The 19845-nt window shown below is 37.5% G+C and overlaps 2 protein-coding genes across 6 annotated transcripts in view; one reads left to right on the top strand and one right to left on the bottom strand.

Annotated features, from left to right (window-relative positions):
• Positions 1 to 4822: 4822 nt before the first annotated feature.
• Positions 4823 to 11644, top strand: isl2a (ISL LIM homeobox 2a). Its single transcript, XM_007246513.4, has 6 exons — positions 4823 to 5097; positions 5589 to 5778; positions 6173 to 6435; positions 7573 to 7856; positions 8168 to 8335; positions 10924 to 11644. The coding sequence occupies exons 1-6, from the start codon at positions 5040 to 5042 to the stop codon at positions 11038 to 11040; spliced, it is 1080 nt and encodes a 359-aa protein (XP_007246575.2). The 5' UTR covers positions 4823 to 5039; the 3' UTR covers positions 11041 to 11644.
• Positions 11645 to 15155: 3511 nt separating this feature from the next.
• Positions 15156 to 19845, bottom strand: part of scaper (S-phase cyclin A-associated protein in the ER) — a 123630-nt gene continuing 118940 nt past the window's right edge. For 4 of the 5 annotated variants that reach the window (XM_007246515.4, XM_049474617.1, XM_049474615.1 and 1 more), the window contains 3 exons: positions 19249 to 19440; positions 16529 to 16577; positions 15156 to 16188 (listed from right to left, as the gene is read on the bottom strand). In XM_007246515.4, coding sequence (XP_007246577.3) covers positions 16085 to 16188; positions 16529 to 16577; positions 19249 to 19440 — 345 coding nt within the window. In that variant the 3' untranslated portion in view covers positions 15156 to 16084. The remainder of the gene's footprint in view (positions 16189 to 16528; positions 16578 to 19248; positions 19441 to 19845) is intronic. The other variant, XM_049474616.1, reaches the window with a different exon arrangement.

The raw sequence follows: 19845 nt of genomic DNA, 5'->3' as shown, positions 1-19845 counted from the left end.
TACAGAACAGTTCACCAGCTCCTTACTGCAGTCACGTTTTCTTTCATTTATACCTGCATTTAACATGAGAAGCGTTTTTAATGTATGATTTCTCCTTGATTAGACAAAGACACGTTTTCTCTTAGCTTAGGGTCTATGCCTAAACTTTCGCCTTTTTGAAATGTAGCTAACATGTTTTAATTAAGTTTCATCGAATACTTTTTTTGTGATTTTATTTAATGGTTCTGTCAAGTGTGCTTACTTAATAAATAATATTAATAGAACGGTGAATAGCTTATCTTTATTAAATAATAATGTAGTATGTAAACACTGTTACAGTATTTATAAGATTGTGACTTACCTTTCAACAGTGTGCGATATGTGAGGAAAAAAGATTTTTCTTCTTTTTTTCTTATTGTTCTTCTTGTTTCTTCTTCTTATTATTATTATTATTATTATTATTATTATTATTATTATTATTATTAATAATAATAATAAATAATGTTCAACTACCCACTTATTTTTCTCATGTAAAGTCAGTTGTGCACCTCTTTTTATATATACGTTTTTACAACAGTACCAGTTAAAGGTTTGGACACACTTCTTTTTTATGATTTTGTAAAATTTCAAGCTACACAGGAACACCATCGGAATTATTTTGTAAACAAAAAGAGTTAAATAATACAGAATATGTTTTATACTTTAGATTTTTGAGGACCGATCTGAACACTCTTGCACTGTAAAAAGTGAAGCATGGAGCTGTTCATTCAAGCTAATAAATATGATTGAACACATAGTACAATTATTGACTTTATTGTGAAACTCAACCTTTTTGAATTTTGATGTGTCAATTTTGATTCAGACTAAATTAATTACAATTCTGAAGGAAATAAACCAAATGTTTTGGTTCCACTGAAATCATACTCGAAGAAAAGAGATAAGGATGTAATATTTTTAATTTGAATCAAACATGAATTGCGCATGCGCACTGTGGAGCACGGGAGAAGTTGTAGAGAAGTGCTTCAGAGCACTGAGGGAGAGAGGGAGAAAGTGCCTGAACGCGCTCGCGAGAGAGAGAATGAGAGAGGGAGAAAGTGCCTGAACGCGCTCGCGAGAGAGAGAATGAGAGAGGGAGAAAGTGCCTGAACGCGCTCGCGAGAGAGAGAATGAGAGAGGGAGAAAGTGCCTGAACGCGCTCGCGAGATAGCAACGCATGCTTATGGTATTGTGGCGTCGGGACTGGAGGGGGGGCGGAAGGAATTATGGGAGCTCACCCTGTTGGGGGGAGTGGGTGTTTTTCTGCGTGTTTATGTTACTGTTTATCCCAGAGTTTCATGTCATGTTTTATTATCACTGTTCTAGTATTATTCATGTAGTTATCAGTTATGTGGTTGTTTTGTGTAAGTGCCTCACCCTTTGTGTGTTTTCTGTGTGTGGGAGTGGGGTTAGCTGCGTTGGAGCTGTAGTTAGTTTCACTTTCAAAAGTGGAATCCCATGTAAATCCAGCTCTTAGTGTCCTCCTCAGAGCAAAATAAAAAGAGCAAGAGAGCACTGAAACGAATCTCGCTGGTAAGCCGTCCTCTTCCACGCCACAGTAACTTCTGGAACTTCTGAATATGCTGCCATGTTTTTTTTAAAAGTTCGGATCAATTTAAATGTATTAGTTTGGTTCCGAAACTGAAATGTAAAGAATTTAACTTGGATCAAGGTGAATAATTAATATTGGGTCGAGTGAAGTAATATGGTTTATGTCAAAATAAAATAATCAGGTTGTAACAATTGACTTTATTTAGATTGAGTGAAGTCAAATAGTTTAGATGCAACAAATGGACATCAATTTTTTTAATTTGAGCAGGGCTACACTTTTTACAGTGTGGTTAATCTGTGTCTTCGTGATGTAGAGTCACCTGGAATAGTTTTCTCAGCATCTTAAAGGAATTCCTGGAGGTGCTGAACAATAGTTGCAGCATTTCCTTCACGCTGTGAAATTCCAGCTCATCACAAATCACCTCAAATCACCCATCTCAGTGGGGTTTAGGTCAGAGGATTGTGGAGGACAAACACTTTTTTGTTTTCAAAGTAATTCCATATGTGTCCCTTTATTGTTTTCAATATTTTAATAAGAATCTATAATATAGAAAATACATTGAATGAGGATGTGTACAAGTTGACTGGTACTATTTATATATTTCTTTAAATTCTAAATAAGCCTACAGCCATGAACACAGTTCTGGCTTAAGCATAACTGTTGTTTAGTAGCACAATTTAACATGTACAATAAGAAAAATAAATTGCATACATTTATTTTTCCTATGTTAAATACAAAAAATCAAAATATGTAATTTTTTCCACAAGATTGCAACTGCCTTTTACTTTTAGACCAGACTGTTTTGTTTCACTTTTTAAATATAGCAAATCAAAACAGAGCTCATAAAAAACAGTCTGTATAATTCTTAGATATAAAGAGAGATTGGGAGACTGTTTGGTAGTTGTACTCTAAATAGCTGTAGGTCTTTTAGCAAAAGGAAATAAATTCCTTTTATTTTTATATATATTTTTTTAGAAATATACCCCTTACATGACAGGGAATATCTCAGGAGTGTTTTTCTGACTCTCTACCTAAATTCCACGTTTTTTTTTTTTATTTTAATGCAAATGTTCAAAACGATTTAGTTACTTTTCTTTTTCATGGCAAGCCCATTTCCTCTGCTATTGATTTCCTCTGATTTATATTACATTACATTATATACATTCATATTAACTAATTATACACAACATCATATACTATTTCAAACGGAGAAGCGTGAAAGTGAATAATTGAAGAGCCTGATTGTAAAAGGTTGTTTTGATCTCAGGTTGTTGTGGGCTGAGCTTGTTTCGCGGTTCAGTACAGAGTCACACTATAAGCTCAGTCTTCAGAAACATTAGAGGTGAGAGTGCTGGAGATCTGAGCGGCTTTGATTGGATTTGAGAGGGCGGGGTGAGTTAGGCTTGTTTTAAAAGACATCTCTCTCCCACCCTCTGTTCCTCCCTCTCTCACTCACTCACTCATGCTCACACCCATACGCGGCAGTGGTCTTGTCCTCCACTTTCAGAAGAGATTTGTTAAGAGTAACATTCCGTTTTCGTTCCCTCGCTGGTTTGCCTCTTTTTTATCATTTGTAAAGGAGTAGTTTCAATTTTTTTAATATTTTGTATTTTTGGGTCTTTTCTCTTCTGATTGTTGACGAAAAAATAAAATAAAAGATCTGTACGTTTTTAGTTCAACATTTAAAGTTTTTGTCTTTTAAGCTTAGTGTTTTGCAGCGTCTCTAAATATTATTGACTATAGAACATACAAGATAGATAGATAGATAGATAGATAGATAGATAGATAGATAGATAGATAGATAGATAGATAGATAGATAGATAGATAGACAGACAGATAGATCATCTTAAAAAATACATATTTCAAAAAAAAATATGGCTCGTAATGGTTCTTTACGATTTAAAAGCTTTTTTAAACTTAACTTTTACAAGCATGGTTCATTATTGAGCCAAAAGTGATTATTCTATAGCATGTATCAAATCAAACCATTTGCAGCACATTTGCTTTGTTAGAAGACTTTTTATTTTATTGTAAGAATGCATAAAATCATTTTTTAGGCGACAAAATTTTATTTTATTTTTTGTATGTATCTTTTTTGTTTGTGTGTAAAAAAAAAAAGAAAGAAGATATTCTCTAATGTAATGAGACACGCTGTGGTGGAGATTATAGATGGGATTGATCTGAGTTAGGGTCGGTGTTAAAGGTCAGGTTGAAGAGCACGCTAAAGGAAGAGCGACCCTCTGCCCGTTCTGGAAACATCTTGAAAAAATAATCCGTACAAATAAATCAGGAAACTTAACTCAAACGCAGTTTCTTTACAAATCCCCACAGGTCCGCTTCTAATGTCCAAATAATTCATGTGTGGATTGTGGAGGAAATAATTGTACAAATAATAAAAATGATGAGCGATGTAAATACAGACTTTAAACAGTTCAAATATTGAGGGAACGAAGGTTCGCTTCCACGCGTTTAATCAGAGACAGAGAGTAAATCAGTAAAACTGGGTCTGTATGTAACTGTATGTAGTGTAAATGAACTAAAGATCATTTACAGGAAAAAATGTAAATTATATTGTTCTTTTAAGATGTTCATTTAAAGAACAGTGTGATGAAAGTGTCAGAGAAGTGTAACAGTCTTTTCCGTTCTGATAAATTAGATTAGATAATTAGATTAAATTAGATTAGAATTAGAGATTTAGAGAGAAATTTAAATTTCAAATCTGTTTATTTTCTGCTTTATTCTGATCTGAATAAAGGTTTAAACTGAGAATGCACAATGTGAAAATGCGACGCGATGTGTAAAGGCTGGAGAGGAGGAGTGTGTGATGTGATTGTGTGTCCAGCAGGGGGCTCTGCTCCAGAGCTCAGCCACTGCCAAGTTTGGACAGAAGGAATTAAATACATATTTTTTATTTTAAAAAGCGGAGAATTTAAGAGCGTCTAAAATGTTCAAGCTGTTAGATATGTGCATATTCGATCTCTTTTTTATTCGAGCATCTCTAGATGATTTTGAGAAGGAATTAGATATTTTATAATTAAATAAGCGGATGTGTCAGGTTTTATTCTGAGTCCACTTGGCGTAAATTACTCTGTAGGTAAAATCACTCTCGTGGCCGAAAAAAATTAACAATAAAAATCGCCATTAAACCCAGTGTGGGCTCTGGGCTGTGTATTTGCTAATTATTCGCCTTGTTGCCCCTCCTCGGGGTCCCAGCGTGCGTGTGACGTCACGCGGCGTGTGGGTCGCTCTCTCACCCTCCAGCGCACCGCGCGCATCGGCTCCAGGTTCTCAGTGAGCTCGGCACGGTGCACACACCTACATACACACCCCTCACACACACACTCACACATATACATATACACACATACACGCGCGCGTACGCGCACACAGACACACAGCTACACACACATACACACGGACTCTCCCGCTGTTCTTCGTCCTGCGCAGCCCTGGGCGCTCTGGCCATCCTGTATGGTGGATATTCTGCTCCACTCTTCTTTCTTGGGTGATATGGGGGATCATTCCAAAAGTAAGTGCTTTGGTGGGATTGTTATTAATATTTTCCAGCTTTCTGAAGGCTGTGTAGAAGTTGTAGCTACAGTTGTTATGGGCTGTTTGCTTGATTTACAGTTTGGCTGCAATTAGGCTGTGTTGACCAGTAGGCTAGTAGTTCTTTTGCAGGACATGAGCTACAGTTGCTGGGTGTGTCAAGACCTAAAATTATTGAAATTGCACATAAAGGCTTTAAAATTATTTACAGTGCCCTAAAAGGCCTTATTAGCTTTATTTGTATTTTCTTCAAGTAGGCTTGTATATGTTCTCAAAAGTCAATTAAAAACTAACAAATGACGAGACCAGGTTGGGCTGACCTGCGTGGACTCGTGTCCGCACATGTTACGAATGTGTGAGTTTAGGTGTGTGGAGGGTTTGGGAGTAAGGATGCATGGAGGGGAGGTGATGTGAGGTGAATGGAGGTGAGGTGGCTGCAGGTGCTGGTTCTAACCCGTGCGTCTCACGCAGAGAAGTCCGGAATCGCCATGTGTGTGGGCTGTGGAAGTCAGATCCATGACCAGTACATCCTGAGAGTGTCCCCGGACCTGGAGTGGCACGCGGCCTGCTTGAAGTGCGCCGAGTGCAGCCAGTACCTGGACGAGACCTGCACGTGCTTCGTCCGAGACGGCAAGACCTACTGCAAGCGAGATTACGTACGGTACGAGAGGCTTTGCACCACTTAGAACCTTCATAGTACAGCTCTGAGGTTTAGTGCCGAGGCTTTGGCAAGAGAAAACAAAACACAACTCAGGTTTAAATATTGTACACTTATTGTATTTACACAGCTTTTCTAGAGGCTGCAAAAAAAAAAAAAGGAAATTGCAGTGGCCCATAGAACTCTCAAAGGCCCATCATTGTACAATTAATGTGCATGAAAAGTTATCCAAATAACGTGTATTTTTTAAGCCTTCCTGTTTTGCAGTTTTGTAAGAAAATACACTTTTTCCAACACAGTTAAACTGCTCCCTGATCCGTGTTGTTAAGCATGTATATCATATGCTCTACTGAGGTTAGAAGTGTGGAGTGTAAATGTTGTTTCTGCTCGTTCACAGGTTATTCGGGATTAAATGTGCCAAGTGTAACAGCGGGTTCTGCAGCAGCGAGCTGGTGATGAGGGCTCGGGATAATGTCTACCACATGGAGTGTTTCAGGTGCTCGGTATGTAGCAGGCACCTTTTGCCCGGAGATGAGTTCTCTCTGCGGGAAGAGGAGCTGCTCTGCCGGGCTGACCACGGGCTGCTGCTAGAGAGAGGAGCGGCGGGAAGCCCCCTCAGTCCGGCAAACATCCACTCAGCCAGAGCCCTCCACATGCCAGGTTAGAATCCGCTCTCATTCAGCTGTAAATAATAATAATAATAATAATAATAATAATAATAATAATAATAATAATAATAATAATAATAATAATAAACAGAGCAGGCAATAAAAATGTACTTCGTAATTTAATAATGGTGGCAATAATTTGTATTTATTATTATTTTATACATTATTATTTCTGCTATTATTATAGTTGGTAGCAGAGGGTCTGATTTAACAAAGAACATACAATAACAACAACAATAATGAAAATCATGATACAAAATAACAATTATAGCAACAATATTTTATATTTCGTTCAAATTAAAGCTAGTATATATTAAAACAGTATAAATAAATACATCCAGAACTGACGTGTGTTTAAATGCATTACGTTGTTAAATATGTGCTAGATTCATTTTAATGTGCTGCATTTTTTTTTATTCGAGATATTTAAATTGAACCCAGGCTGTAAAATGTGGGTGTGTGAGATAGGCAGAGAGAGAACGAGAGAGTTGACATTCCATAAATACAGACTTTGGGTTTGTAATAATTTTCCTGACTGCTGGAACTGGAGCTAAATTTCTACACAGTTGGAACTTGTTGATATTGTTTAGTCTGCAGAGCTGAACTGACCTGGTTTTAAAATGAACACTACAGTGAATTTACTTGCTGTGAAGTCAAACTGCAGAGCTTAGACCTTCTCTGTCTGTTCAGGGCCCGCTTCTGTTATTTTATTAATTCTCCTTATGCAGAAAAGGCGTGTAAATAGCTAATAACTGTCGATGTCTAAAATGTGCATTTGTAGAGGAGAGAGAAAGGGATAAAGAATTATTATACAAATTTTTAACATAAAAAAAATAACTTAAGCTTACAGATTAGTTTGAAAAATTATTTGGTGTTGTAATTAATATAATTATAAATATATGTGTAAACCATAGATTATAGACATAGAATATATAGAGTATTTCAATTTTGTTTGTTTTTTTGGTGTTATTGTAGTGGTAGTTTTATGCCCAGTCGGCCACAGTGAAACGTGGACAGAGCTCTGTCTGCTTTAGCTCGTACCGAAAGGTCGATGTCAGTGTGTTTTGGAGCCCGCTCGGTCTGCGCCTCGGCGCGCGTGCTGATCGCCGGGTGTATGTTGTGTCCGCAGAGCCCGTGCCGGTGCGGCAGCCTCCTCACCGGAACCACGTCCACAAGCAGTCGGAGAAAACCACCCGCGTGCGCACCGTTCTCAACGAGAAGCAGCTGCACACGCTGCGGACGTGCTACAACGCGAACCCGCGGCCGGACGCGCTGATGAAGGAGCAGCTGGTTGAGATGACGGGCTTGAGTCCGCGAGTCATTCGGGTGTGGTTCCAGAACAAGCGCTGCAAGGACAAGAAGAGGTCCATTCTCATGAAGCAGCTCCAGCAGCAGCAGCACAGCGACAAAACGGTGAGAGCTGCTTTCTGCGTCCATCAGCATTATCAGGACGACTGCATCTCTGCGTGTGTTTATCTGTGCTCTAATGTAGAATTTAAAAAAACATGCGTGATATATTGTGTTGTTGGAATGCAATACATGCAAAAATTAGTCTTTCACTTTTTATATACCATATATTTTTTCATGTTATCTTAAATGTCCATTTAATAAATAATGGATGTTGTCGTTTGTGTAGACTAGTCCTAATGAATATAAATTAGCATTTATCATAATGGTACATTTTCATGTAGAGTCACGTCTTTTATTTTTTCCTCCACGTGCAGAATCTTCAAGGACTGACAGGAACGCCATTAGTTGCTGGCAGTCCAATCAGACACGACAACACGGTGCAGGGTAATCCTGTAGAGGTGCAGACCTACCAGCCCCCCTGGAAAGCTTTGAGTGAATTCGCCCTGCAGAGTGACCTGGAGCAGCCCGCCTTCCAGCAGCTGGTAAGAAAAAAGACCATGCCAGCTCAGATAAAACACTATGAAACGCTTTTGTTTATTTAGGCGACTTGTTCTCCCATTCAGTCAATAAGGAAATGTTAGTCTTCGTTACCTTCATGTTTAGTTGTAGAACTGTTTTATTGGTGCCTAGACCATTTATTAGATACACTGATTTCTGACATCTGTCTTAGTCGGGATTTTATGATATTGTTGGGTCTAAATAAATTGACTGAGAGCTCAGTTCCAAATAACTAGAGTGGGTTAAAATATTCTGATGCCCTTTTCAGTTTTGGTTAATGTTCAGATGTTAGGAATTGCTGTAAATGTGCTTATTAAATTACAGAAGATTTTTTTTGTGAAATTGAATACAATAGTGGCTTTGTCATTAAGGGCGTGTATCCATTTTTGTCCATATAAAACACTGGTATTATGTCATATTAGGTGATGTCCCCTCATATGTCTTCCTGAATCCATAACATTGGTGGCGAAACCTTGGCGTGGTGTTTTCGTTAGTGTTCTGTTCCTTTAACTGATTTTGGAGCCTCAGTAATTGGATTTTGATTAGAATTTCTAAATATTAAAATTTGAAAAATATTTTGTAGGTTTAAATTGATTGTTTGAAAGAATACATTCAAATAGAAAACTTTTGGACGGTCCAGGCTAATTGCTAACGACAACATGTAGGCCTATCTTATGTAAACAGACCAGTTTGTACAGCGCCAGTGAACGGAACAAAACTCAGATTGTTACCAACTTTTCTGTTAAACCGTTTCACCCTCTTAATTTACTGTTAGAGAAAAAAATACCACAAATGAACTAGTTTATCAGGTAGGCGGCAAAACGTAACAACTTTCAATTCTTTCGCAAAGTCAGACTGGTTACCTGATGAGAAGCAGATATTTCGCTTGTATAAATGAGGTTTTAGTTTTAGCTGTTCAACTGATCTAGAACTGAATGAAACATCTTTTTACTAATTCATTTTTGAGGAGGGATTTATCATGAATAATTGAAATGTGACAAGGTGTCAAAAACAGAATTAAATAATTTACAACATTGATTTGATTAATGTGAAACTATTTGCCACATTTTAATCATGTAAATGCAAAGAACTATTTAGTGTATAATAAATTCTTTACAATTCTTTAAATATTCTTGTCACCTGTGTGAAGCAATGTGAATTACTCTATTTATACGCTATGGTAATCTATATTATGTAATACTATTGTATAGTAATATGGTAATTTGTGTGATGATTATATGTTCATAAATGATCTACAGATTACTGCGTTTATGCTCTGTTTTAAAATAATCTGGTAATTTGTACAATAATCTGTATTAATTGTATTTATTGAGTTGTTTTATAGAAATCCGTCCTTATGTATTGTGATCTATAATAATAGATTTCCTATAGATCTCTATATTTGCACTCAGTAATCTATGTGATGTACTGCTGTTTTATTGTCACTGTCGTGAGTGTAGTGATCTATAATAATAGGTTACATATGGACTACTACATTAACAGACTACAGTAATCTACATTTTGTAGTGCTATTTTATAATCTGGTCATATGTATTGTAATATATAATAGATATATAATTAACTGAAGATTGTCATAGATTGTCACTCACTAAAGTAACCGATTTTATGAAGTACTGTTTTATATTATTAGATTACATGTAATCTATATTATGCAATTCTGTTTTGTTGTATAATTACATTGTTGTTTTATACTTTAAACTACGAACAACATTTCTCCCAAATTCCAAATAAAAATATTGTCATTTAGAGCATTTATTTGCAGAAAATGAAAAATGGTTAAAATAATGAAAAAGGTACAGGGCTTTCAAACCTTAAATAATGCAAAGAAAACAAGTTCATATTGATAAAGTTTTAAGAGTTCAGTATCAATATCAATATTTGGTGGAATAACCCTGGTTTTTAATCACAGTTCTCCTCCAGCAGTTTTACACACTGCTTTTGGATACCTTTATGCCACTCCTGGTGCACAAATTCAAGCAGTTCAGCTTGGTTTGATAGCTTGTGATCATCCATTATATTTCAGAGGTCAATCAAAGAAACTCATAATTTTTAAGTGGTCTCTTATTTTTTCCTTTTTTAAAAAAAAACTTAAAATAACTAAAATAAAGAATTTTCACACATAGCAGAAATTTCAGAATTCGTTTACATCAAGATCAAGAGAACATAGCATGTATAACATTTTCAGACAAACCCATTTTTAAAATTCATTTTTTCCAGAGTTTATCAGAGTTTGTCTATATTTACAGACTGTGATGTATATTATGGAGTACTGTTTTATACTCATACTTATTTGCATAGTCCTCTAGAGTATTATTTTATTTGACTGTAGTGTCTATAGTGCCATTTTAACTGTACAGTGGTCTAAAGTAGGCTAATGTTTGTAAACTGTTCCCAGAATATGTTTTATATTCTCACTAGACTCCTGTAGAAATTGCTGTTTTATTATGTTAAATGTTTGAGAGAATGTTCTGAGGTTTTCAATAAGCTGGTAATAAAACGGAGATAAAGCTGATTCTCTGTGTTTTCTCTCTCTCTCTCTTTATGGGTGAAGGTATCCTTTTCTGAGTCGGGCTCTCTGGGGAACTCCTCGGCCAGTGATGTGACCTCTCTGTCGTCGCAGTTGCCGGACACCCCCACCAGCATGGTGGCCAGCCCGGTGGAAACGTGAACTCCGCGCGAGCCGCACGGCCGCGCACCCGCCTGTCCCAGCATGCACCGCGCGAGAACCCCCTGCATGAGCCCCAAGCGGATCGAGGGATTACAACACACACGCATACGAACACGCACACATACCCACAGACACTCGTACACACTGCAACTGTGGATCTAAAGCTGAAAACACGGAGCAAAGAAGCTCAATTTTCCACACCGTCGACCCACGTGGATCCAAAATAGACCAGAGCAGAACGGCCCGAGGAATATGAACAAGTTGAGCCACTGTCAACAAGTTTCTATTTTCTTTTCTTTTTTATTAATGTCTTAACAGTATTCCCGCAGGGCTAACTGTGTTGCTCCATCACCCACGCCCCCTTGCCCTCAACCACCGAGACCAGGACACACACCTCTCTCTGTCCTACTGCGCATGATCTCCGAAGACGATGTAGAAACAAAACTGCTATGTAAATGTTTTATCTTGACGGATGGAGGACAGAATTGTTTGAACTTCTCGAGAAAAAAAGAAAAAACCCGTAAGTTATTGTTATTTATTGTTAGGACCTAACCGTCCGCGAGAATTACAAAATTAACTATGTTAATAAACTACGTTAAGTGTTCATGTTCATGTCTGAGGACCTTTGCATGCAAAGACATCCTTTTATCTATCTACCCCTGAAGTGTGTTCAGTCCAGAGCGCCTCTGGAGGACTGACTGTGCTGGTAGGCAGCTGTGCAGCCTATTCAGCCACAGCACAGACCAGCACGCGCCACGCCAAAGACGGCAAACCGAGCAGGAATTAAACAGTACAGTGTCCTCAGGTTGGATCTCACTTTGGTGAAGCATATTTTATGCCATACATGGTTTGCAATGTTTCCTTTAACGCCAAACGGTGAACTTTTCATACAAAATCAAAGTTCAAAGGACTTTAATTTGACCTCAGTAAGAGGTTTAACTCAACGTCCCACAGATGCTATATTGAAGATAAAATGAAAATCGGATTGATTTCAAAACCCAACATTGTACAGATATTGTATATAAGTTGAAAAATAATTTCGGGTTGATGTCAAAACTCAACATTGTACAGACATTGAATATTAGTTCAAGATGAAACCAGGTTGATGTAAAACCATTGTACATAGGATGATTTCTGGTTTAAAGTCGCATATCCGTCGAAAAACATCTTCAACATTAGATTTTTTGAACAGACAAATACCAGACAAATAAACTGGTTGATGTAAATATCCAACGCTGTGCATATTGTGACAATTGCATATTCCCCAAAACAATAACAATGGGTATTTTGGTTGGAAACCTAACCCTAGTTGCATGTTTCTCAAAAACAACATTGGGTTGACGTCAAGCTCCAATATTAGACAACCATTTAATTTTGGTTACAAGCTATTGTTTTCTAAACACAGTAGAATATCAGGTTGCATTAACGTTGAAATTGTAAAGTTGAGCAGATGTTGGGTTTTGATCACTATACCTCACTATACCTAAATGTTGGTGTTTCACGTCAATATGACGGTGGCATGTGACTTTGGAAGATGTTGGATTTTTGTTATACTTAACATTGCAGCTTAAAACCCACAAAAATAATAATGTCAGCTGTCGTGACTCTTCTACGTGAAATTGACGTTGGCATTAGACGTTGTTCTGCCATTGAATTTTGGTCACTGCACGTCACGACCTACATTCATCCAGATAACGTCTATTGACGTCGGTGGCCAGCTGAGTTGGTTCATATTTGTGAAATTGAATTGGGGGGCAGGAGGCTGATGGGGAAGGCAGGATCTTTCTGTATTAGATGAAGTAATGAGCATATGGCAGGGGTCATCTCTGACTCTAATCAATAAGCTGCTTCTTGCGTGTCGTTGTGCGTGCATGTGTGCCTGTGTGTGTGTGTACAAAACCGCCTCTAGTCGTGGGAGAAAAGTGACGCGCGTGCTTAAGTAACATTTCCTTGATCTCGGTTTGGCTATTGTGAGCCTGTGATAGGCTACCTCTCTGTTGGCCACGAGCCAAGCAGCTATAAACTGATTCACAGCGGGCTGGAGTGTCCGGTTTAACCCTTCACAGAGCGGCTCTTATCACAGCCCGGATCTGCCGGGCTCCGGATATTGAGTTCACCTTGTGATCGGGCTGCTCGGCCTCTTATCTGCCCCTGGCATCACCTGCATATCGACCACTGCGAAAACCCACAACACACTCACCTCTGCTCTCACTGTGTGTGTGTGTGTGTGTGTCCTGTTTCTGAGCTTCTCCAGGCTTTATTTTCATTCCGATCAGTGTCCGAACTGCGGAGTCAGGTCAACCCACGACCTTACAAAGCTCTTTCTCTTTCTCTCTTAATTTCAATTCAATGTTGTATTATTAGCATGACTGTGAGACCAAACAGTCACGAGACAGTGTTACCAAACCATAATAACAATAATACCAACGATATAAACATATAGCCTATAACAGACAAAATAATAATAACATTTAGAATAAGTTTAACAAAAGAGAATCATTAAGATAATAATATATCACTAACCAAAAATTATAATTATACAATAATTAATCACTTTCTGTAATTAGTAGGGTGGGGACCTTTCTCTCTCTCCCTTTTAAACACTGCAAATAATTACTACACACACTTTATTTAAATAAAATTAAAACAGCCTATTAATAAAACAATATTTATTTTGCCTCTGCCACACAACACGTCAGGTCTTCAAAATACCAACTTTGCAGGAGAAGGAAAACACCATATAAATGTAAAGCGATTTTATTTCAAGTGCATTTATATTGGTTAATTAATCTGGATTTTTAAAAACAAAGTAAAAAACTGTAAGATTTAAATAGTTAAACAAAAGTGTTAGAATTAATAAAATAAATGTATTTAACATTTATTTATTCATTTAAAATTTAAATAGTTCCTAAAAATCATACCAAGCATTCAATACTTATCCGTTTAAAAATCGATTGTCCTGTTAATATTTAGCAGCACTTCAGTAAAATCTGCTAAAATGTTCTGAACAGATATGTGGAGGAAATGTATCTCCAGAACAGTCTAAAACGTATTGTCCAGCTGTCAGTTCAGTTAGAAAGGTAAATCGGAGAAAATAACATTTCGGAGAAAACAACGTTCTCACAAATGAAATGACCCCTGTTCACACACTGCAAAAAAACGGTCTGGGGCCCTTTTTGATGTGTTCATATCACATATAAATTCCGATTCAGTTGCTTGTGTTTTTTTCTAAGAGAGAGAGATTTTATGATAGCTAATCTGGACGGAAACCATTTTGCTTCAGACTGCTGTTTTCCGTCAAAATGTATCAATTTGATTGAAGAGATTCACATCGTTTCCAAACAAAACTACAGCAGATTTATGGTTTATCTTAATTTCCAAGTAAAATATAAACCTGTACCTGTACACAGGTAAAGAGAGACAGAGAGGTAGAGAGGTAAAGAGAGAGAAAAAGAGAGAGGGAGAGAGAGAACAGCAGGCTGTTTGTGGTGCCCTGAGGCCAGTGTGGACATGAGTCTGGTTTGGATGCCTCAGTCTTTCACTGTAGGGTTTCAGACACGTCCCACTTAACCTTTATTTCTGTGGCTTATAGTGGAATCAAATCATTAAATGAAATTTTCTGTAACTTTTTAAAATGTATAATCCAGACTCTCTTGATTATGAAAGAGAAACATGTATTGCTGGTCGGCCAATCACCTCATTTAGAATTTTCAGATTAATTTCCTTAAAAGTACATATCACATCATCCCAGTCAAAGCAAACACATCTCTGTACTGTGTCTCAAAAGAAAGAAAACACCCACATAAAATGAGGTAACTATATGTATATGTATATTTCCCCAATCTCAGCCACAGCTAATATCTAAAACCAGATCACCCGTCTCGCAACCGGTTTTCATTTTATATGGGTGTTTCCTTACTTTTAAGAATCCCTACTTCAGAAACACCCCGAATATTGCAAAAGGGGAAGGACAATGTTGTAAGACATTAATATTTTTTTCCAAATACAAGGTTAGTTAATTAAGGTCATTCAAAACAGAACACTCCAGATATAGATCATCCTGGCTCAATTCCATTTTATTTAACATTGTCTTGAAAACATGACAATTACAAAAATGCATTAAATATTTTTATTTTATTAAATGTGAAAAAAAAAATCAATTCTATAAATTATAAGTGCTTCACCATTCAGTAACAAGTACAAAGCAAACAACAACAACATTAACATAAATATGTCTTACAGTGTTTTTTAAGAAAAGGAAATCAGAGTTAATACATATATATATCCTAATACTCAGTTTGTATAAATTTCAAAACCAGTAAATAATCATGATTTTTGTCAGCTTTTGAAAGCAATGTTTCTTTTCCTTTAATACACAGCAATAAGTAAAGTAACCGACTGTACTCTCTGAACAGTTCTTTTGAATTTTCAGAAATATCCTTCAAACATCTTTTATTTACAAAACAAAACATACCTCCTCATTTATAAAACACTAAGTTCTATGTCCAGCTTTGGAGAGGAACAGTAAACTAGTGTGCATTCCAGGAAAGGGCCACAACGGATCTTTTCTTTCTTCCACTGTATATCGACAGCCCCTAATAACTGTTTATTTACACAAGAAATACGTTCATACATTCTAGCCACTTTGTAAATGTGACTGTGTTATACTGCCCTTAAGTACCTGCATTGTGCGAACAGTTTGTTATTACAGTGTGTGATGTTAACATTGCACGTCCAAAAAAGTAACAAAAAAAATTTAAGCTGCATTTACTATGCAATTATTTTTATTAATACAACTCAATTAAGGCGAGCTAATAAAGTCTAAACAAAACTCAGATGTTACGTGCAGCAGCCAGATTTTTAAGACTTGCTTAAAATTTTGCCCAATATTAGAATTAAAAAAGTAAAGAAAAAAAAATCCTATTTTTTTTTGCTTTGTATCTCCTGTAGATATATGTAGTGCTTAGAGTGAATGTGCTGGTACGAATGGTCATGGTGCATCTGAGTGTGCTATGCAGTCTGTGCACTCTTCTCCTCTTTTGGCTCACTCCTCTTGTTTGTTGAGGAAGAAGTGAAGTGCGGAGTCCCACTGCTCTCTGGGGAAGCGGTTGGAGAGCTCACAGTAATCCAGTGCAGCACTGCTCCTCTCTGTGGGAGAGAGAAGCACAAGAGAATATCTCACACATACTGAATGTGCCGACTTCCTTCAGTTCATTTGGAGATGCTGAGAGCAGGAAAATGATCAAACAATCTTTTCTTTTCTGATTAATCAGGAGGTTTCCTCATTTATAAAAAATATTTATTTTAGCACTGAGAACAAGAACAGACAAGAGAGGATTTATTCCACCAGATCATTACAAGTATGAGAGTGTTTGTTTTTACACTCTTGTATTTCATTTTTTTTCAGATAATTACTTACATAAATCCTGCTTGAGTCATGTGAGTCAGGTGTTAGGGAATGTAAAACAATGAAAGATGAGAGATTTACCATGTTGTGATGGCCTGCTATCTGTCTGATTCTCACTGGAGGCACAGTCCTACGGAAAAAAAGACATTAATAAAGTTCAGATTAAAGTAGAGATACTGTTTCTTACACTGCATTATCGGATCAGGAAAATTGAAAAAAAAAATGCTTAAGGTTTTCTAATTGAGCAACTCCATGTTTTCTTTACACACAGTTACAAACAGGTAAACTAACTACAGTCATATATTTACAGTTAGAACATCACAATGAAAACATCTTGATTTTGGCTGTAACTTTAAATAGTATATTTTTGAACTGCAGCTACACTATTTTATACAGTCTGTGATGTGAGAGATCAGTGAACAGCAGTGTCACACCAATTCCAAAGATATATTGTGTGTTAACCGAATTAAGCCAAATGTACAGGACGTAGTGGATCTTGCCGTTGTTTGAAGAAAATGACAATCCCCTGTCTTTGTCAGGGTGAGCGCTAATCTCCAAATATATAATGTAGGTAGCGGGCCAGCGTGGGGAAGCTTGTCAGGGGGAAGATGAAGGAGTCGGCCTGTTTACAAGAGGCTCAACCGGTGGCAGGTAAATCCACTGATATCGACAGAGGAAGCCATCCATCTGTGCAGTGGAGGCTGCTTCTTTGGAAAGGGGGCAGAGAAAGAGCGGCGAAAAAACAAAAGGCCAAACAGAGACAAAGCCCCAGTTGGGAGAGATAAGAGTCCAGTGTTGACATTGTGCAGAAGCAGTGGAAAGGTGTGTGTTTGGGGGCGGGGGTGCTGTTACAGGTCAGAAGACACGCAGCAGGTGAGATGAGGAAACGAGACCCAGCTGGAGAGGAGGTAAACACGGTGAAATCCAATAAATAAAGCAGAGTTTAGGATAGAAAAGGAAAAATAGGACTCAAACAGCAGAAAGGGGAAGACCGATGTGAGCAGAGTATGCAAATATACAACTCTGAAAAAAATTAAGCGACCACTTCAGTTTCTGAATCAGTTTCTCTGATTTTGCCAGTTATGCGTATATGTTTGAGTAAAATGAACATTGTTGTTTTGTTCTATAAACTACAGACAACATTTCTCCCAAATTCCAAATACAAATATTGTCATTTAGAGCATTTATTTGCATAAAATGAGAAACAACAAAAAAACAAAAAAGATGCAGAGCTTTCAGATGCAAAGAGGTTCAGAAATCAATATTTGGCAGAATAACCCTGGTTTTTAATTACAGTTCTTTATGCATCTTGGCATGTTCTCCTCCACCAGTCTTACACACTGCTTTTGGATACCTTTATGCCACTCCTGCTGCAAAAATTCAAGCAGTTCAGCTTGGTTTGATGGATTGTGATTCTCTATCTTCCTCTTGATTATATTCAATTTTGTAAATTAAAGAAACTCACGATTTTTAAGTTTTTTTTCCCCAAGCTGTAGGCAGAAAAGAAAGGATACAACTTAGAATATTTTTTTTAATTGACTAATATAATGACTTTTGGTGAATGGATAAACTCTTAACTTTCTTTAGCTCATGTATCCTGAAGTGTGAAGAATAAGATTTTATTCATAGAGCATGAAAACAACAGAAGGTGCACTGCGTGTAAAATGTAAAAAGGTGGGCTGTAATTAGTCAGAATGGTTGGGATTTTATAAAAAAAAATATTATAGATTATAGAGCATTATAGAACCCTGTAAAGACAGTAAACAATGCATACAATTCTGCATAGTTTTTTATTTAAATAATTGCAGTCATTAGCTGTCTAGAACAAATGTTCTTTTAATAATTCAGGTGTGTGACATTGTTTTTGAAAGATTCTACAGGAAAACAGTTCAAGTACCTTGAGCTTTATTTACCAACCATTCTCTGAAGTAGAATTCTTTTCCTAGAAGCCATTTTTGACAGAGGAATTCCTCCATGCTTTCTCATTTGGGATGTGTTTAATTAAAAAAAGAACAGAAGAATTCACCAATATTAGAGAACAGCTATTAGCTTTGTTGGGACCTTTCTTAACAACAACAAAAACAAACAAAGAAACAAAAAAATTAATAGGGAATAAAGAGGAAAAAAAGAATAAAAAAGTCATAAATAAGGCCCTGGATTTGTAATAAAATCTATTTAAAGGTTTATTTTATGACCATCATTTTTATGGATAATTCTTTTTGGTTCTTCTATGGCATTCCTCTTTACTGAAGCACCTTTATTTTTAAGGAGTTTAATAATCAAAATGAACATTTTGATTATTTTTGTCATATGTGATACAAATACGAATCATTTCAGTTCTAACTGATTTGGGCAACTTTCATATATGCTACTGAAATCTGATATTCGGCAACGGGACTTAGTCTGAACAGCAAGGTCTAAATTCGAGCGACTTTATGCATCAAGGTGGAGGAAAAAAATCGATGCAAGAATTGAGAGAACTAACTGTTCAGACAAATACTGAATTTAGGTTACAATATACAGCCTAAAAAACATGGATTAAGTAAGAATATCAGATTTGGTACACTTGCTGTGTGAACGTAGCCTTGCTGATGTACAGTGGTATGCTTGTCTCGCTGGGCAATCGAACCTTAGTCACTCACTACACTGTACCACCATACAATGTAGATTTGAGTATGTTTAGTGTATATGAGTAGGAAAGAACGTGTGCATGTAAAAGTGCAGGAGAGTGTAAAAGTCAGTATGGAGCAGCATCTAGGCGTTCTGGGTGAGTTTTGGAGCCTGGAGTTCTGCACCGGTACCTGTATGAAGGTGGCCAGGAGCACACAGCTCATCTCCTGCTGCAGGATGACCTTGTTCTGCTGGTTGTTGTAGCAGGCGCTGATGAGTGAGGGGAAGAGCACTTTGATGAGGCGTGGGTGGCTGAAGTACTGGAACGGCAGCTGACACAGTTTCTGCAGCACGCTGGGCTGCCGGCCAGACTGCACAATCACCTGGAACACACAGGGAGCAAGCATGTGCGCACGCACACACACACACACACACACTCGCATCAAGCAAACGCCACATCCAGCAGTAAATCAGAGCCTCCCCTTGCGCTCCTCCCACACGTAAATCTGCCACTAAAACAACACACAAACAGCCATTAAGAGGAGAAATAGAGGGCACAGCCTCCCAGTACACAATTACACACCATAAACCTAGACAGGGATGCCTTAGCACCTCCTGCTGTGGCACGGGCGCTCACACACAGAACGCTCTTATAGGCTCCACTGAGAGCGGACGCTCAGATATCAATCTCGCTCCACCTCAGTGGTTCCCGGTTCTTGTCCTGGAGTACCCTTGCATTGCTCAGTTTTGGTGTTCCCCTCCTCTCACACGCCTGCATGAACTCAGAA

This window comes from Astyanax mexicanus, chromosome 2 (assembly GCF_023375975.1).
Source record: "Astyanax mexicanus isolate ESR-SI-001 chromosome 2, AstMex3_surface, whole genome shotgun sequence".
In the NCBI taxonomy this organism is placed as follows: Eukaryota; Metazoa; Chordata; class Actinopteri; order Characiformes; family Acestrorhamphidae; genus Astyanax; species Astyanax mexicanus.
The sequence above is the reverse complement of the archived record's forward strand: the minus strand, read 5'-3'. Positions and strand labels throughout refer to the sequence as shown.